At 37.5% G+C, this 18,373-nt stretch overlaps 1 protein-coding gene across 3 annotated transcripts in view; it reads right to left on the reverse strand.

The window, feature by feature from the left end:
- Window positions 1-2,760: 2,760 nt before the first annotated feature.
- C3H4orf17 (chromosome 3 C4orf17 homolog) overlaps window positions 2,761-18,373 on the reverse strand; it is a 39,239-nt gene continuing 23,626 nt past the window's right edge. For all 3 annotated transcript variants that reach the window (XM_017958882.3, XM_017958881.3, XM_003899004.5), the window contains 4 exons: window positions 7,622-7,703; window positions 5,708-5,915; window positions 4,619-4,662; window positions 2,761-3,137 (listed from right to left, as the gene is read on the reverse strand). In XM_017958882.3, coding sequence (XP_017814371.1) covers window positions 2,938-3,137; window positions 4,619-4,662; window positions 5,708-5,915; window positions 7,622-7,703 — 534 coding nt within the window. In that variant the 3' untranslated portion in view covers window positions 2,761-2,937. The remainder of the gene's footprint in view (window positions 3,138-4,618; window positions 4,663-5,707; window positions 5,916-7,621; window positions 7,704-18,373) is intronic.

Here is an 18,373-nt window from a genome sequence, read left to right on the forward strand (position 1 = left end):
ATACATCAGTATAAGGAGTTTTTAACTCATATTTCTCAACCTATGACAATGTAAGTAGACAAAAGATCAATATGTGGAAAATGTACATGCTATAATTAATACAGATAGTAATATCAAATTTTGTAGGCTGAAAAAACAATAATACAACTCATATTCATAAAAGTAACTATATTAGACCACAAGGAAAATTTTCCAAAAGTAACAATATAGACAACTTCTCTGATAACAGTACATTAAACTGGAAAATAAACTTGGTAAGATGGGATGAAAGCCTCACTTTTAAAATTTTTTTCTCAAGAACTTATTATATAAAAGAGGAAACTAAATCTGAAATTATGTAATATTTTGAAAATAGAGATAATAAAAACACTACATATCAGATCTATAGATCTAGCTAAAGTTGTGATTAGAGGAAAATTCATCACTTTAAAATTTTATGCTAATAAATGAGAATGACTGAATATAAACATATTAAGAAGATTTGACTTAAGGCATTAGAACAATAATGAACCTAAAGAAATAAAAAGAAAAAATGGAACTTAATAAAAACTGAAAAGAGATACAAAATAGAAATAGGAAAATTATTGGACATATGAATAAATCCAAGATCCGTTGTGTTTTGAAAACTAGCAAAATGTGAAAGTAATTAGCTAACTGGATCAAGAAAAAAATTACAGATACATAAAAATGAGATTGTAGAATAAACAAATTTAGATGAATTATGAGGTAAAACTCAATTCTATGAAAATAAACTTGGAAACCTGGATGAAATGGATAATTTTCTGGGAAAACATGAAGTTCCCAAATTGATCCTCCTCTCCAAAAATACAGAAAATATAAATAGACCACTTACCACAGAAGAAATAAAATTGTCAAAAAGCTACGACCCCCCAAAACACAAAACCTATGTGGTCTGATAGATGAATGTTAGCAAATTTTTAAGGAAAAAGAATTGGCAATGCCATTGTAACATCTTCATAACAGAAAAGTGAGAAAGAGTGCACTTCATTAATTTTATGAGTTGAGCATAATCTTGTTATGTGTCAGTAGCACCTAGTGCTTAAGCACATAGATTCTAGCCATACCTTGAGCCAGCCATGAAATTTTTGTGTCGGAGAAAGTTGATTGTCCACCAAAAGCTAATTTTTGTTAACATAGAACATAGCTGTAATTGGAATACGATTCCCACTCAAGAGTTTTTAATCAGTTTCCCTTTCAGTTATACTAATTCTCAACCATGTAATGTAACTATAAGTGATATTTACCATTTCAAGGCCAAGACTTTAAGCAGATATATCCTCCTTGTGGAAGGCATAATAATGTCCCTTTCAAAGATCCTAATTTCCAGAACCTTTGAATGTGTTAAGTTACATGGTAAGGGGGAATTTAAGGTTGAAGATAGAATTAAATTGCTAATCAGCTGACCTTAAATGAAGGAGATTATCTTGGATAAGCTGGATAACAGACCCGATGCAATCGCAAAGGTCCAAAAGTGGAAGATGGAGGCAGAATCAGCATCAGAGTGATTTGTTATGAGAACAACTTGACTGACCATTGCTGACCTTGAAGATGAAAGAGAGCCATGAAGCAAGGAGTGTAGATAGCCTCCAGAAAATGGAACAGGTAAGGAAACAAATAGTTCCCTAGAGCCTAGGAAAGGCATGCCGTCCTGCCACACCTTGGTTTTAGGCCAGTAAGACCCGTTTCAGACCTCTGCCTACAGAATTGTGACAGAATACATTTGTGTTGCATTAAGTCACAAAGTTTGTGGTAATTTGTTACATCAGCAATAGGAAACTAATACTTTACTCTGATTTTTTCTTTTCTAGCATGGTACAGTTGACAATGGAGCTTTAGGTGATGGTTGAGCCACAAGGTGGAAGGATTCTGGGCCTCTAAATCACCAGGTAAAGCAAAATCATCTTTGAAACATAAACTTTAGACTCTCATGTGGGAAATAATTGTATTTGAATGATAGCATTACAACTTATCCCATCACAATGAGTTCAAATCTGTGCCTCAGCTTTCTTATTTTAAATAATGAGAAAAGTAAGAGTAGTTACCTCAAATAGTTTTTGTGAAAATTAAGTTATTATATCTAAAGTGTTTAGAATGATTCCTGACACATAGTATGTTATCATTAAAATTTAATGTATACATAGACATGCATGCACATACACATACCACACACTGAATTTATAGTATCTCTGATGAACATCAATGTGAACATTCTAAATAAAGGATTGACTTATTGGTAGATAGACTGCAGCAACATGCTCAAAGAATCATATCTGTGGCCCAAGAGTGGTTTCTTTTAAAAATACAAAAAATTCAATATGAAATGTTAATATCCACCATTAGTACTCACTGAAAACTAGTTTCTTTCTAGCTCATGAGTTAGAAACAATTTGTGTATGTGTTCTTTTTGGAGGAGAGGGGAGCATTTTTTCATAATAGTTCAACAACAATGAGACACCAGATGATAAAAATCATCTCACATGTTAAAATTCTGTTGTTGGGTTTTTGTTTGTTTTTTTGTTTGTTTTTGTGGTGATGGTGGTGTTTTGTTTTTTGTTTTTTGTGTTTTGTTCCCCCTAACAGAGTTTGGGGTAGATGTCAAACTGTAACTGCCTAATTCTGATTATGGATGATTTTTCTAGTATCAGGGCTGTATGCTCATGTACTAATAGTGCAAGACTGGAAACATAGTATATAAATAAACGTATTTCTTTTACACATAGGATTAACTACAAATGGAAATATCATTTCCAGTAATATTTATTTGTAGCATTACATACAGGTATTTTTAGATTTACATGTGCTACCATAAAGAGGACCACTTGATTCCTCAATACCAAAAATATACATTTGAAAAATAATTCGATGATCTAAATGGTAAGCTCGTATTCATGAAAGAATTCACCCAGTCTAGAACTTCTACCTTCGGTATGTTGAAGGATAACATGCTCTTTGGGGACAGAGGTTGTATACTTGTATACTCCTTGCTGACACTGGTTTTACTGATCCACTTTCCTGAGTGTTAGGCCTGGGAGGAGACTTTGGTTTGCTGAAATATTCTGCAACAGGTATTTTCATATTATTTCTTCTTATAAATGATGGGGGCTTGTGCTCAGCCTCTGAAATAGAGAAAAAAATCTAAATAAGACCATAATCGAGACACTGAATACAGCTTCTCCATGTTTTAGTAGTATATTATCTACAAAAAACTATGTGAAGTTTAGGTGAATCAGATACACCCAAAACTCATAAAATAACATATTCCTTTTCTTTTTTTTTTTAACCACTTGCTCATCTTTAATGAGTTATTTGTTCTGTAACATGCAGGATATGTTCCTTCACTCTCAAAAGTAAACATGATTTTGATTGCAATGATATAGAGTTGGTTATGGGTAAGAGTGATGGGTGAGAATGGGACAATGAGAGAAAGAAGGAAGATCTATGGTCCTGATAGATGCAACAAAAGAAGAGAAAAGCAGGCTAAAACAAGTTAATTGTGCTCATAAGACCTACATAGTTGCACCCAAGCAGGAATAGGGATGTAAGGAGATGCTGAATATCAACAATGGAGAGAAAGGGGCATGACTGGGGAATTCTTATACAAAAAAGTTCCAAATATCTAAATGATAAAATATGTGTGGGCCTTACAGGTAAGACATCAAGTTGAATAACAGAAACCATCACTGTCATGATGTTATAGTCCCAGGATGAGGAGTTTGGTAGGAGAGGCCAGAAACAATAGGCTGTTCTTGGGGTCTAAGTAGGGGAGTACTTTGTAATTTTTAAACTATACTTACTATTGGCTGTTAGCAGATAGTGCCTCTTTTGGGTTTGGTTAATCACAGTGGAACTTGCTGGGGTCTAGGGTGACCCCAGTGAGCTCTAATTGACTATATATCATTCCTGGTGTAAAGGGAACTTGTAGAAATGACAAGACAGATTTTTGTATAAAGCTTGTAGATACGCTTCATAGTTGTTGCTCTGTAGTCATGAGTGCTCTGCTTGTTTTAAACCTAGAAACTGCCAAACCTACAAGGATACTTTGTTTGGGCTATTTTGGACCAAGGTAGGACTTTCCACAATTCTTGATTCTCCCTGGTGCCCCTATAGACTGGAGCTGGGCTTCTGGTGGGACACAAAACTGCTCTTTTCTATTGTGTTTTTGCTGTCTCGTAGGTCACCTGCTTGTGGCTGATTGCCATTTTGCCCTTCTCTCTGGTTGATTTTGTTTCCAGTGAAATTATTTAGCTCCATTAAGCTCTGAAGAACCAAAACTCCGAGATCCTTATCCTTTTGTTAGGTCAATGCAGGGTTTGCCTTTTCACTGCCTTGCTATAACCAAACCTATAGTTCCTACTGTCCTGCTGACTTGCTTCTCCAAGAATGTCTGTCCCTGATCAGGCACTTTGCCTTTCAAAACAAAGGTAAATTTATCTTTATGAGAAAGTCAGCAGATACTCTCGCAAGAGTTGATCTGGAAACTACTATTGTATTTTTCTGTTTTTTTAAAAGCACTGATCCTTAAAATCTGTTCCCTAGGTCATTAGTACTTACTGGTTTCTTTATACCAACTCAGTAGCTACCAAAAACTGTACTTAACCTTTTGGTACTTCCTTGTTTTCTGCAGATCCTTGACTTGACACTCTAGATCAGTTGGAGAAAGAAAAAAGTGAGTTTCACAGATACGAAAAAGTATTTTCTATAGACTACACTGTCGTCAATAAGTTCAGTGTGTATGTATCTTAAATATGCTACCCCAATTCTTTGTGTTTTTTTTTAAACGCATACAGTGCTAAATTTACTTCCCAATGAAAACTTCTTCTTACTTTGAGTAAATATCTAACTATTGTATCATATATTAGTCATTAAGGTAGAGATTAACTCTTACTATCTTCCAGTTTCAGATTTTATGGAAACTTTAAGACAGCGACAATTAGTAATACAATTTTTTTGTCTTAATGCTTTTTAAATTGACATATTTATATTTTCAAAAATGTGTTTTTCCTCTAACTTTAAGCTTCACTCAACTTTTAATTGTAAAGCAACAAGATTTTCTCTCCAAGCTTAAATAATATCCTACCACACATTCTTTCACCATGATTCTACATAAATATATATTTTTCTTCTGTTATTGAAGTTACAGCATTTAAGAAAAATTCCTCCTGCAGTAATTTCAATTATTTTAGTAGTTATTTTTCTTTCTAGGAGGCCCCAGGAGTAAATCAGAGAAAATTAAGTGAAGCAATTTATTTTAATCTTGCATTGTTCTACACAAAAAAGTGAAACCTGTGTGATACACATTTAACAAAATATACACTAACTGTAACAATACAATTTTGATTTCCTTAATTGCATCTATTTTTAGTTAAACTATAAAAACCTTTATTATCTTAGATTTCTAGGTAGCCATTCTTGCTTTTCCCTTAGTGGAAAAATAATTTTTCTTAAAAAGAAAGGTTACCAGATAAGAAAGACATAGTTTCTGCCAAAATGTTCTAAACAATAGAATTGAGAACAATTCTTATATTACATATATGAAAATGAAAGCAAATATATATTGCAGTCATTTACTAAATAAAGCGGAGCTTTAGAACCTCCTGTTTAACATTTTGAAAGGTAAATAACAAGATAATTCAAAGTCTTCATATACCATAGGCCCTCCTTCTAGGAGGCCATTACATCTAATTACCTGGTTGGTTGATGCCCTTCTGTGTCTCTGGTCAGCACTTTTGATTTTGCAAGTGCATTTTGGGGCAATTTAACTGTGGGTGGTGATTTAACTGTGGGTGGTTTCCCAGTCTCTGGTGCTGGTTCCATTGAGGTGTTTCTTCTGTGATGAGTCAACAGGTTTATCTCAGCAAGCTCAGAATGAATCAAAGCTGAGACCCACTCTTTTTCTGTTTTAAGAGATAAAAAAGGATGGGAGGAGTGAAGGTTGCAATTGTCATTTTGGCTAGAAACACAGGATTATCCAGCTCCTGAGTATGAAAGACTGGTCATCTATTTTCTGGATAGTTACCCATGTGGGAGTAAAGACTTCTGCAGAAAAGTTGGTTCATTTTAACATAGTTTCTGTTGACCTGTGATACTGTAGAGTGCCCAGAGTAGTTAACTCACTGAGGCACTTGTCCCTGAATAGCGGTGGAATAGTTTTAAAATATTGAGTACAGTAGCCAGTCTTACAGGCTGCCACCAAAGATATTAGGATACCTATACAAAAATAAGAAGTACAATATGATTCCGTTAAAATATAGACTAATAGGTAATAAATAGTTACAAGCATATCTAGGAAGATATACACCAAAGTATTCACTTAAATGATGTCTGTGGTAATTTTATTGATTATTTGTGTTCTGTCTCGTCTCTTTTTTTCTTTCTGGTTCATCTGTTCTTTCTCCCAACAATAAGGATTTATTACTTGTATAGTTTATTAAATGTTACATTCTTAAAAAGAAAAAATAATTGGAAGATAACTAAAGACCCATTGCCTCTAAGCACTTTTCTTTTTTTTTTTTTTTTGAGGCGGAGTCTCGCTCTGTCGCCCGGGCTGGAGTGCAGTGGCCGGATCTCAGCTCACTGCAAGCTCCGCCTCCTGGGTTCAGGCCATTCTCCTGCCTCAGCCTCCCGAGTAGCTGGGACTACAGGCGCCCGCCACCTCGCCCGGCTAGTTTTTTTGTATTTTTAGTAGAGACGGGGTTTCACTGTGTTAGCCAGGATGGTCTCGATCTCCTGACCTCGTGATCCGCCCGTCTCGGCCTCCCAAAGTGCTGGGATTACAGGCTTGAGCCACCGCCCCCGGCCAACACTTTTCAATTGCCTAAAAAGTAGTATTGAATTCCTGGGGCAAGGTAATATTTCCAAAATGCTTCCTACTTTAAAACATTAGACTGTTCCTCACACATTGGTACTTCCTAGCATTGATCAGTGCAGTAATTCTCAAAGAGTAGTCCTGAGAACAGCATTATCAGCAACACCTGGGAACTTGTCAGAAATGCAAATTCTCAAGTGCCACCGCAGAGATTTTGCCTCAGTCAGTAGGATGACCAGCTACATTTGAAGATAGCTGCTCTCTGCCACTTATCAGTGTCTCGATTGGGAATGGCATGTGTTTCATGAAACAGGACAGGAAGGGCCCAAAAGAGGTTAGGAGATGACTGAGTTGATGGTTTTGTTGGGCAACTGTAAGAGCTGTTGCAGGTTGGGTAGCTGTCCTACTGTTCTGCTTACCAAAGGAAAGAAATAAGCTTTGTGTTCAGAGTTAACAACAGGACAGAAGATGTGCTCAGGAAGGCCCCTGGGTGTGTGGACTCTAGAGGAGCACAAACCAACTCTAGCTGAGAATAATACCTCCCTTGGACACAAGTGTTTCATGTCACCCAAATGAGTTCAATTTAAGGCATACTGAATTTTGGGTTCATTGAATGACCCACATGCATGCAGCTGGATATGCAGAACAGCAATTACCTTATACTGAAACATTGCAGAAATAGTACTGCAACATTATCTTTGCAAACTCAATGTACAAAACTTCAGATATTGGCATATTTCCAGTTTCTGACAATAAATTGAGCTCACTGTTTTAAAATGTATATTTTAATCGCACCTTTTGAACTTGCATGAAGTAGCCACTGTAAAACTTCTGCCAGAGAATCAGTATGCAAAATGTCACAGAGCTTTGCCAGGATCTAACAGAGAACATTAGAGTTACATATGAGCAAATAAATAGTACAAGGTTTATCAGTTTTCCTTTACCTTCTCCAAATCCCATCTTCCCAAATATCACTCTGTATACGATGTGCAATTAAGTCAATTGAGATTTTTAACTCAGGAGCTCAATTTCAAATAGCACACAGTAGAATCTTAGTGAAAACAACATTTCCAGTACAATTAACACTTTAGGTTAGGCTATGGAGTGTGTTTGTCTGAGGTATTGCTCCTCATAAGAGGGCATTAGCTGTGGGGGTCTGCCCGTAGACCCTGACCTAAACGACGGATGAATAAAACGTACGTTGACACACAGATATTCTGTTTTGCCAGTACAGCTGAGTGTCCGACTGCCTGCACACCAAGAGAGGTTTGTCACTGAGGCTGGCCCTGAGCAGCTCACACTCCAGGCATTTATTTGATAAACAATTCACAACAGAAGCTTTGAGTAAACACACTTGCGGATAATTTACATGGTTAAGAGAGTTCTAGGAATGATTAAAGCTCAGGTACCGAGGTCTAAGGTAAATACCATTAGGGGGCAATATCCCTAGTCGACCTCCCCCAAGAAGGCCATCTAGGTCAAAGGTTAGTTAATGGAGGTAGGGTAAACAGACAACTGGGGAAGCTTCTATTGTCCCTAGTATTTACCCGATGACCTAATGTTCCAAGGTAAGAACCAGCTGCCTTCAGCCTGTTCAATTATTACAAGCTATGTAACCTTCTGGCCTTCCAAAAGGTTTGTGACTATTCCCTATACCTTTCCCTAATATTTCCCTTTAATATTTCCACCACCATCCTGAGTGAATCCCAACATTTGTCTTGCTTTGTCTATTCAATACCAACGTCTTCTAGTAGGAATATACTTTTGGTGAATTTATCCTTCCCACTGTACCATAGGGTTCTAATGAGAATCCATCAGTCACAGAACTGGCCCCATCTGCCCTGCTCCTCTCCATAGTCTGAGAGAGAGGGATGTGATCTGGGCTCGAGTCATCATTGTACCTCAGTTTCTTGAACACAGCAATTGGCCCAGTGGGATAGGAATATAATTCCCTTTATTTATTCAGAATGCTTACTTGAGTTTTTTTTAAAACTCTGGAGCTACAGGCTTAAATGTAGGTGACAGTAGAGATAGAAATATGGAATAATTACTTCTCATGAAAATGGACTATCATAAGCATTAAAATAAAATACAATGTGTTAAGCACAGGTAAAGAAGTTTCCTGACTGAGTCTTAATTGTGTCTGCTGTTAGAATTTAGACATATCTGATATTCATATCTATTTAGTGAACTTCAGTCCTGTATATCCATCTGCCTACTAGATGTATTCACTTAGCTATACTATAGATATTTTGGACACAAAATATATAAAACAAAATCCACATTTCTTTTCCTAAAACCTGCTCCAAACTTACTTTTCCTCCTGGTTCCCCTGTCTCAATGAACAGCACCAACATACATTAAACTGTCCAAACCAGATGCTGAGATTCATCCTGGACAACTCCCTTGCCCTTTTCTAAAACATAATGTCAGACAAATTCAGTAAAGTCTACCTTCTAAATACTTCTTAAATCACTCCTTTTGTCTTCATCCTCATTGTCTTGACCCAGCCTAAAGCAACATCAAATCTGGTTTGAGCTACTGCAACATTCATTCTCTTAGTATTTCTGCTTGAAGTCTTAAATTATTATTAATTTAACAAATATTTGTATTAGTCACTGATCTAGATGCTGAAGATAGAGAAGCAAAATTAAATGGCTGGAAAATCAACTGCCCTGTATTGAACTTTGTTATTATGTTAAGATTTCTGTCTTTGATAATGACATATTCTAAAGAGAGAAAGTTAGATTTGCTCCTAATTTCACAACAAATCAACAACTGTGGCAAAAATGGAAAAAAAAGCCTCATGGTATTTTCTAAACCACTCTGCCTCTATGGATTTTTCATCAATATAGTGATTGCACATCACTCTTAGCTGCTTCTGTCATAGATCACTAATTGATCAACAACATCCTAGATAATATAATTATCCTTTCAGTGAGAGGATGTAGAATATGTCTTCCTGGGAAACCTCCTGCATTCTCTGTTACAGAAACCTACGCAGATGCACAATGAACACAGTAGCTTCCAATCTCTTCAGAAAAACATTTGTTTCTGCAGCTTGGGGCAGGGATGATGACTACACCTGTAAACCAGGAACCAGGCTTCTTGAGTGTCAGAGATATTATAGCTTTTCCAAAGGGTCACAAATCAAGTCTTGATCAGATCTGGAGAAACGGAAAAGTATCCCATGAGTAGATTCTCTCTGTTATTCCACCTGTGGAAGTTTATTGAACTGACTCTTTGGAATCCCTCAAAAAACTTTTCGTCAATGATCTCATGATTTCTAGGGCAAAGAAACCTTAATTCCTCAAGGCAACCCCATGTTTCTTTTGCCATGGTGGTAACTGAAAACCTATATGTAGGGTTCTCTGTATCATCTTGGTAGGCAAAAACTCAGAGCGGACTACCAGAAAGGCTTCTGGAATTTAAAACTTCTCTTCCAACTCCAGAGGATAGGTGCTCAGCATCAGAGATATCCACCATTGTCCAGCAAAGATTCTGGGGATTCCAGCCTTGGTACCTACCATAAAAGTTGTCCTGACATCCTGTCTTTGCAGGACTTTCCAATTCTCATTCCAACAATCATATTTTCCAAAATGGTTCATGACCTTGAGTTCTGAGTGCCTGTCCTGAACATATTTCATGAAGTGGCATAATGTATATGATTCATATCTTCCCATCTTTATTGGCATTATTCTGTACTCACAAGTCTACGTGCTGTAAGGATGAGTACAAATTTTAACACATGTGGAAATTCCTTAAACTTTAAATGGAACTTTTTCAATTACTCCCAATAGAGGGAAGCTCCCTGGTCATTAAACCTATTCAATTAGAAATCAAAGTCAAAGTTTTTGTGTGTTGTGGCTTGAAAGGGAGTGTGCAAAAAACATGGTTCAGCACCTCTTTAACAATATATTTGCCCTCCCAAGTCATAAAAGGTCAGGTCTGACAGGATTTAGTGACTTCAAATCTCTGTAAAGAGTGGTCACAGGGGAAAAAATTGGTGGTATTAATGCACATTACCAGAAGAAACTACCCAAACCAGTCCTGGGATTAGAGATTTGAGTGGCAATGAACTGGATTTCTAAGAAACTGTCTTCTCTGGTCAAAGAAAACTGATTTTGCCAGGTTCTGGAATAGGAGACTTCTATCCTTATGTTTGTCCAAACTTTTTAATTTTTTTAGGTGAAAACCTAGGTGTGAACTATCTGATATTGTTTATGCATATTTATCCCTTAAAAGACATGTTAAATTATTTGTTTGCTGATTATTTAACATTTGAAATGAAGGAGTTACCATTTACTCTGCACATCAGTATTAAAATAAATAATTCCAAATATATTCAGTATCAACTCCAAACATTTAAAGAAGGTGAAACAATGGCCCTTGTTAAAAATTATTATCAAACCTATTAATCCTTGTCTTTTTCTTGGAGTTTTTAGTCTACTTGTCCTTTTGCATAGTTTTGAGTGTACCGTCTTGCTATTTGTTTTTTATTTTTTTCCTTCTGTTACTGTTCCCCTTATTCTTTTCTCTGTCTCCTTTTGGATTAATCAAGCATATTTTAATATTCCACTTTATCCTCTCCATTGGCTTTTTAGCTATACTTTTTTTTGTTGTTTAAGGGATTAAAATATGCATCCTTAACCTAATATAGTGTTCCTTGAATTAATATTATACCACTTAATGTATAATGTAAGAACCTTGTGAGTTATACTTCCATTTATCTCTCACCTGAACGTTGTGTTATTGTTGTTTTCCATTTTACTACTCTGTTTTCTTTATAACCACACTTATCTCCCTCTCACCTCTTCCTTTACTTCCAAATGACAGAACTATAAAATGTCAGCTTATCTTTAAATTTTAAGAGCTTTAAAGTGTCATTTCATTGTCTTATGGCTTGCATATTTCTAGTGAGAAGTCACTAGTGAGAAATCAGCTGTCATTTTCATCATTACAGTCATGCACCATATAACAATGTTTTAGTCAACAGTGGACCACATATACAATGGTGGTCCAATAAGATTATCATAGTGTATTTTTACTGTATCTTTTCCTGTTTAGATACACAAATACTTACCATTGTGCTACAATTTCTACAGTATTCAGTATAGTAAAATGTTATATAGGTTTATAGCTCAGGAGCAATCGGCTATACCATATGGCCTAGGTGTGTAGTAGCTGTAACATCTAGGTTCATGTAAGTACACTCTGTGATGTTTATACAACAATGAAACTCTCTGACACATTTCTCAGAATGTATTCCTGTCATTAAGTGATGCATGACTGTATATGTAATATGTCTTTTTTCTCTTGCTGATTTCAAGATATTCTCTTCAGTTTTCTGCAGCTTTATTATGATGTGCCCAGATGTAACTTCTGTGTTTATCTTTCTTGGGTTTTGTAAAGTTTCATTAAATTTAGAAAAATATTAGCTATTAGCTCTTCAAATAATTTTTATGCTCTAATCTCTCTTTCCTCTTCCTCTGAGACTCCAATTGCACATGTGTTAGACCACCCAATATATTCTCACAGGTCAGTAAGGTTTTGTTTACATTTTTTGAAGTCTTTTTACTTTAATTTGGATTTTTTTTATTGCCCTCTCTTTAACTCCACTTACATATTTTTTTCTGCAGTGCCACGTGTGCTGCTAATCACATCCAGTGAAATTTTGGTTTCAAATATTGTACAGTCATGCATTACTTAATGACAAGAACACGTTTTGAGAAATGCATCATTAATGATCCAGTCATTGTGTGGACATCATAGAGTGTGCTTACATAAACCTAGATGATACAACCTACTACACGCTTAGGCTATATGGTATAGCCTATTGTTCCTGGGCTACAAACCTGTACAGCATGTTACTGTACTAAATACTGTAGGCAATTGTAACACATTGGTAAGTATTTGTGTATATAACCACATCTAAACATAGAAAAGGTACAGTAAAGATACCATATTATATACTTATGGTACCACTGTCATATTTATGATCTGTTATTGGTGGAAACATTGTTATGCAGTACATAGCTGTATTTCTCAATTCTAAGGTTTCTTTTTGGTCTCTTTTTAACTTCCATTTCTCTTGAGAGATGCCTCATCTATTCACTCATTATGTCTTTTCTTTCCTAGAAATCCTTGAAAATCTTTAAAAATAATCTCTTTTACAACCTTTTCTACCAATTTCCACATCTGTGCCATTTCTGTGTCTGTTATTATCAATTCTTTTTTCCTTCTGCTTATGGGTTGTAGTTTGCTGCTCTTTGCGTGTCTAATAACTATTATTTGAGGGACTATTATTTGTAGCATATTATTTGTATATGCTACATTGTGGAGAGTCTACATTTTGCAACCTGTGGATCAGGAAGTGCCCTCATGAGCCCATGCCACAGGGCTCTGGGCCTGAAACACAGAGCTGTGTGGAGTCTCAGCAGAATAGCCACTCAGGTACACACAGAAACATACTCCAGCTCAGAAATCCTGGCAAGACAGGAAATCTATCTGTGCATATCCCTAGGAAGGGGACTGAATCCAGGGAGCTAAGCAGCATCATTCCGTTTGCCCCACTTACAGGGCTCTCACAAGTTAGGACCCACTGGCTTGGAATTCCAGCCAGCCAATGGCAACAGGCTGGAGACTGCCTGTGATGGGACCAAGTTCCCAGGGGAAGGGGCAGACAGCATCTCTGTGTTTTGGTCAACTCAGCTCTTCTAGCCTGCTGGCTCCAGGGAGTGCAGGCCATCCGGATAGGGAGGAGTCCCCACTAACAAGGGACAGCTGCTGTGCCAGATCATGCCCAGACTGCTTCTTTAAGTGGGATCCCAATCCATTCCTTCTCACTGGGTGGGGCCTCCCTGTGGGAATTTCAGCAACTCCAGCCAGGGTCATACGCACAGAACTCTGATCTCCCCCGGGACAGAGCCCCCCAGGGGGAAGGGCAGCTGTTGTCTCAGCATTTCAGTTGACTCAGCCATTCCAGCCTGCCAGCTCTGGAAAGTCCAAGTGGTCTGGATGAGGAAGAGATCCCCCCCAATCCAGCATACTTGCTCTTCCCAAAAGCAACCAGACTGCTTCTTTAAGTAGGTCCCTGATCCCATTCCTCCTGACCTGGTAATGCCTCCCAATAGAAGCCTCCACACACCTCCTATAGGAGCATTTGAGCCAGCAACAGGTCAGTAGCCCCCTAGGATGGAGATCCCAGAGGAAGGAGCAGGCAGACATCTTTGCTGTCTTGCAGCCTTCACTGGTGATACTTCCAGGTATGGGAAAACTCAAGGCAACCAGGGTCTGGAGCAGACCCCCAACAAACTGCAGCAGCCCTACAGAAGAGTGGCCTGACTGTTAGAAGAAAAACAAACAGAAAACAACAGCAACAAAAAAAAAGGATGCCACAAAAATCCCATTTAAAGGTCAGTAACCTCAAAGATTGAAGGTAGATAAGCCCACAAAGATGAAAATGAATCAACGCAAAAATGCTGAAAACTCAAGAAGCCAGGGTTCTTCTTCTCCTCCAAATGACTGCAACACATCTCAAGCAAGGACACAGAACTGGGCTGAGGCTGAGATGGCTGAATGAGAGAAGTAGGCTTCAGAAGGTGGGTAATAACAAACTTTGCTAAGCTAAAGGAGCATGTTGTAACTTAGTGTAAAGAAGCTGAGAATCATGATAAAACAATACATAAGCCGATAACAAGAATAGCCAGTTTAGAGAGGAACATAACTGACCTGATGGAGCTGAAAAACAAACACAAGAACTTCACAATGTAATGTAATTATAAGTATTAATAGCAGAAAAGACCAAGTAGAGGAAAGAATCTCAGAGCTTGAAGAGCATCTTTCTGAAATAAGACAAGCAGACAAAAATAGAGAAAAAAAGAATAAAAAAGAATGAACAAAACATCCGATAAATGTGGGATTATGTAAGAAGACTGAACTTAAGACTGATTGAAATACCTGAAAGAGATGAGGAGAATGGAACCAGGTTGGAAAACATACTTCAGGATGTCATCTAGGAGAACTTCCCCAAACTAGCAAGACAGGCCAACATTCAAATTCAGGAAATCTGGAGAACCCTAGTAAGATACTCCATGAGAAGATCCACCCTCAGGCACATCATCATCAGATTCTCCAAGGTCAAAATGAAAGAAAAAACATTAAGGGCAGCCAGAGAGAAAGGTCAGGTCACCTACAAAGGGAAGTCCATCAGACTAATACCAGATCTCTCAGTGGAAACCCCACAAGCCAGAAGAAATTGGGAGCCAATATTCAACATTCTTAAAGAAAAGAGTTTCCAACCCAGAATTTCACATCTAGCCAAACTGAGCTCCATAAGCAAAGGAGAAATAAGATGCTTTTTAGACAAGCAAATGCTGAGGGAATTTGTCACCACCAGGCCTGCCTTGCTCCTGAAGGAAGCACTAAATATGGAAAGGAAAACTTTTACCAGCCACTACAAAAACACAGTTAAGTACACAGACCAGTGACACTATGAACCAACCACATAAACAAGTCTGCAAAATAACCAGCTAGCATCATGGTGACAAGATCAAATTCACACATAGCAATACTAACTTTAAATGTAAATGGGCTAAATGCATTAGAGAAATGCAAATCAAAACCACAATGAGATACCATCTCACACCAGTCAGAATGGCGATTATTAAAAAGTCAAAAAACAGCAGATGCTGGCGAGGTTGTAGAGAAAAAGGAACAATTTTACACTGTTGGTGGGAGTAAAAATTACTCCCACCATTGTGGAAGGCAGTGTGGTGACTCCTCAATGATCTTGAGGCAGAAATACCATTTAATCCAGCAATCCCATTACTAGGTATATACCCAAAGGAATATAAATTATTTTGTTATATATGCATGCATATGTTCACTGCAGCACTACTCACAATAGCAAAGACATGGAATCAACCTAAATGCCGATCAATGATAGACTGGATAAAGAAAATGTGATACATGTACACCATGGAATACTACGCAGCCATAAAAAGGAACAAGATCGTGTCCTTTGCAAGGGCATAGATGGAGGTGGAAGCCGTTATCCTCAGCAACTAATGAAGGAACAGAAAACCAAACACCACATGTTCTCACTTATAAGTGGGAGCTGAACAGTGAGAACATATGGATATATGATGTGGGAGAACACACACTGGCACCTGTCAGGGAGTGTTAGGGGAGAAGGAGAGCATCAGGAAGACTAGCCAATGGATGCTGGGCATAATACCTAGGTGATGGGATGATCTGTGCAGCAAACCACCAGGGCATAGGTTTACCTATGTAACAAACCTGCACATCCTGCACATGTACCCCAGAACTTGAAATAAAAGTTGAGGGAAAAAATAGTGTTTTGTTCTTGAACATTATTAATATATTGGCAGGTGAACTTGATGTCCTGAAATTTTATTTTAGGATTTGAGAATCTAGCCTGGAGTAGCCTCTATTGCAGGGCTATTTTTAAGGTGTAACTTTTCTGGGGTCTGAATTGAAGTCCTGGTATGTTCCGCAAGGTATCTTCACTCCGGCGAGGTCTTTTCAGGGTTTTTTAGAACTCCAGCAACTCTAAGCTCTGTAATACCTCCCATTAGCTCTCCTTGCCGGGTCTCAGAATCATCCTGTACATGTGAGGCTTCATATTGGACTGAACACTTAATGGTATCCCTAAATTTCTGGAGCTCATTCTCTGCACAGATCTATCTTCTTCAGATCTTACTTTGCAAATTCCAGCCACCTCAGCATCCCCAAATACTAAACTCTGTTTTCTGTACCTAGTGAACTTGCTGCTGTCTGTTCAGGCTCCACTTCTCTGTGCCATGATTAGGCATGTGCCCCAGGTAGAAGTCTGGGTTGAATATGGAAATAACCCCAATTGTTTCTCTTCTCTCAATGATCCAATCTGTAGTGTCTGTTGCCCGGTACCTGCAAATCGTTTCTGTATATATTTTGCTGAATTATATAGTTTTTTAAAGCAGGAGGTTAAGCGTTGAATCTAATCTATCATTTTCAAATCAGAATCCCTTGCTTGCAACTTTGTCACCCCTTATGTTCCCAAATTAATCTGCATATTGTATCCAGAGTGATTTTTCTAAAGTACAGTTCTAACTATGTAATTCTTATACTTACAAAGTAATTCAATATCATTTAGTGCTTAAAATTCTTTATTGGCTTCCCACACCCCTTGGGATGAAATCTGGACACCTTGATAGGGCTTATAGAGTACTACATTATCCAGTCTGTTCTTAAGTCTCCAGCCCCATCTCTTGCCACTTTCTCCATGCACTGTCTGCATCAACCATATTAATTGTTGTTCGTTGTTTTAATTAAGCAATGCTGTCACACCTTAGTCTTAAGATATGAAGGTCACTTGACTGGGAAAGATCTCTTCCATACTTCTCTTTATCTTCTGATTACATCCTAAACATTCTTTAGGTCCCTTTCTCCTTGAAGGCTCTCTGAGCTACAAAGTCTCCTGGTACGTGTTCTTATAACAGTTGCACTATTACTTCATAAGCTCTATGAATGAAGAAATTGATTATATCCTCATACTCTAGTATTTTGTAGTTTGACATTAAATATTTACAGAATAAATGGATGTGTTTGGTCAACTTTTCTTTTTAAATTTGAGACGCAGTGGGTACATGTGCATGTTTGTTACATGGATATATTGAATAATGCTGAGCTTTGGGCTTCAGTTAATCCACCACGCAAATAGTGAACAGAGTTCCTGATAGTTTTTCCTTCTTTGCTTTCCTTCCTTCCTCCTACCTTTTGGAGTTTCCAGTGTCTATTGTTCCCATCTTTATGTCTACATGTACCCAGTGATTAGCTCCCATTTACTGGTGAGACTATGCAGTATTTGGTTTTCTGTTTCTGTATTCATTGACTTAGAATAATGACCTGTAGCTGCATCCAGGTTGCTGCAAAATGTATTATTCTATATTTTATGGCTGTGTGGTATTCTATGGTGTATATGTACCACATTTTCTTCATCCAATTCATCACTGATGGGCACTGAGGTTGATTCCATGTCTTTGCTATTGTGAATATTGCTGTGATTAACATGCCAGTGCAGGTGTCTTTTTATCTTTTAGAACTATTTATTTTCCTTTGGGTATATACCCAGTAATGGGATTGTTGGTATGCATGGCAATTCTGTTTGTAGTTCCTTGAGAACTCTCCAAACTGCTTTCAGAGGCTGAACTAATTTATAGTCCCACCAACTGTTTATAAGAGTTTGGCAGACATTTTGGTGTTATGTCTATAAATTCCAGATCTTTGGAAGGAAGGCTTAAAACAAAGTGCTAATAGACATGGAATTATGTTTCTCTTTCCTTTTAAAGTAATAATCATGCAACTGCATACCCTTTCACACATACCCCTGCAAAAGCATTTCCTGATTTCACAGCCCATTTAGAGTTACTCAATGGATAGTAGGAAATTAGAAAATATTCCAGATTTTTTTTTGTAGGAAACATGGAAGAATAGAATACCTCCGAGATGAGCAGTATTTCTGGGGCTCTTTTATATAAGCCAAAA

This window comes from Papio anubis, chromosome 3, assembly GCF_008728515.1.
Source record: "Papio anubis isolate 15944 chromosome 3, Panubis1.0, whole genome shotgun sequence".
Taxonomy (NCBI): domain Eukaryota; kingdom Metazoa; phylum Chordata; class Mammalia; order Primates; family Cercopithecidae; genus Papio; species Papio anubis.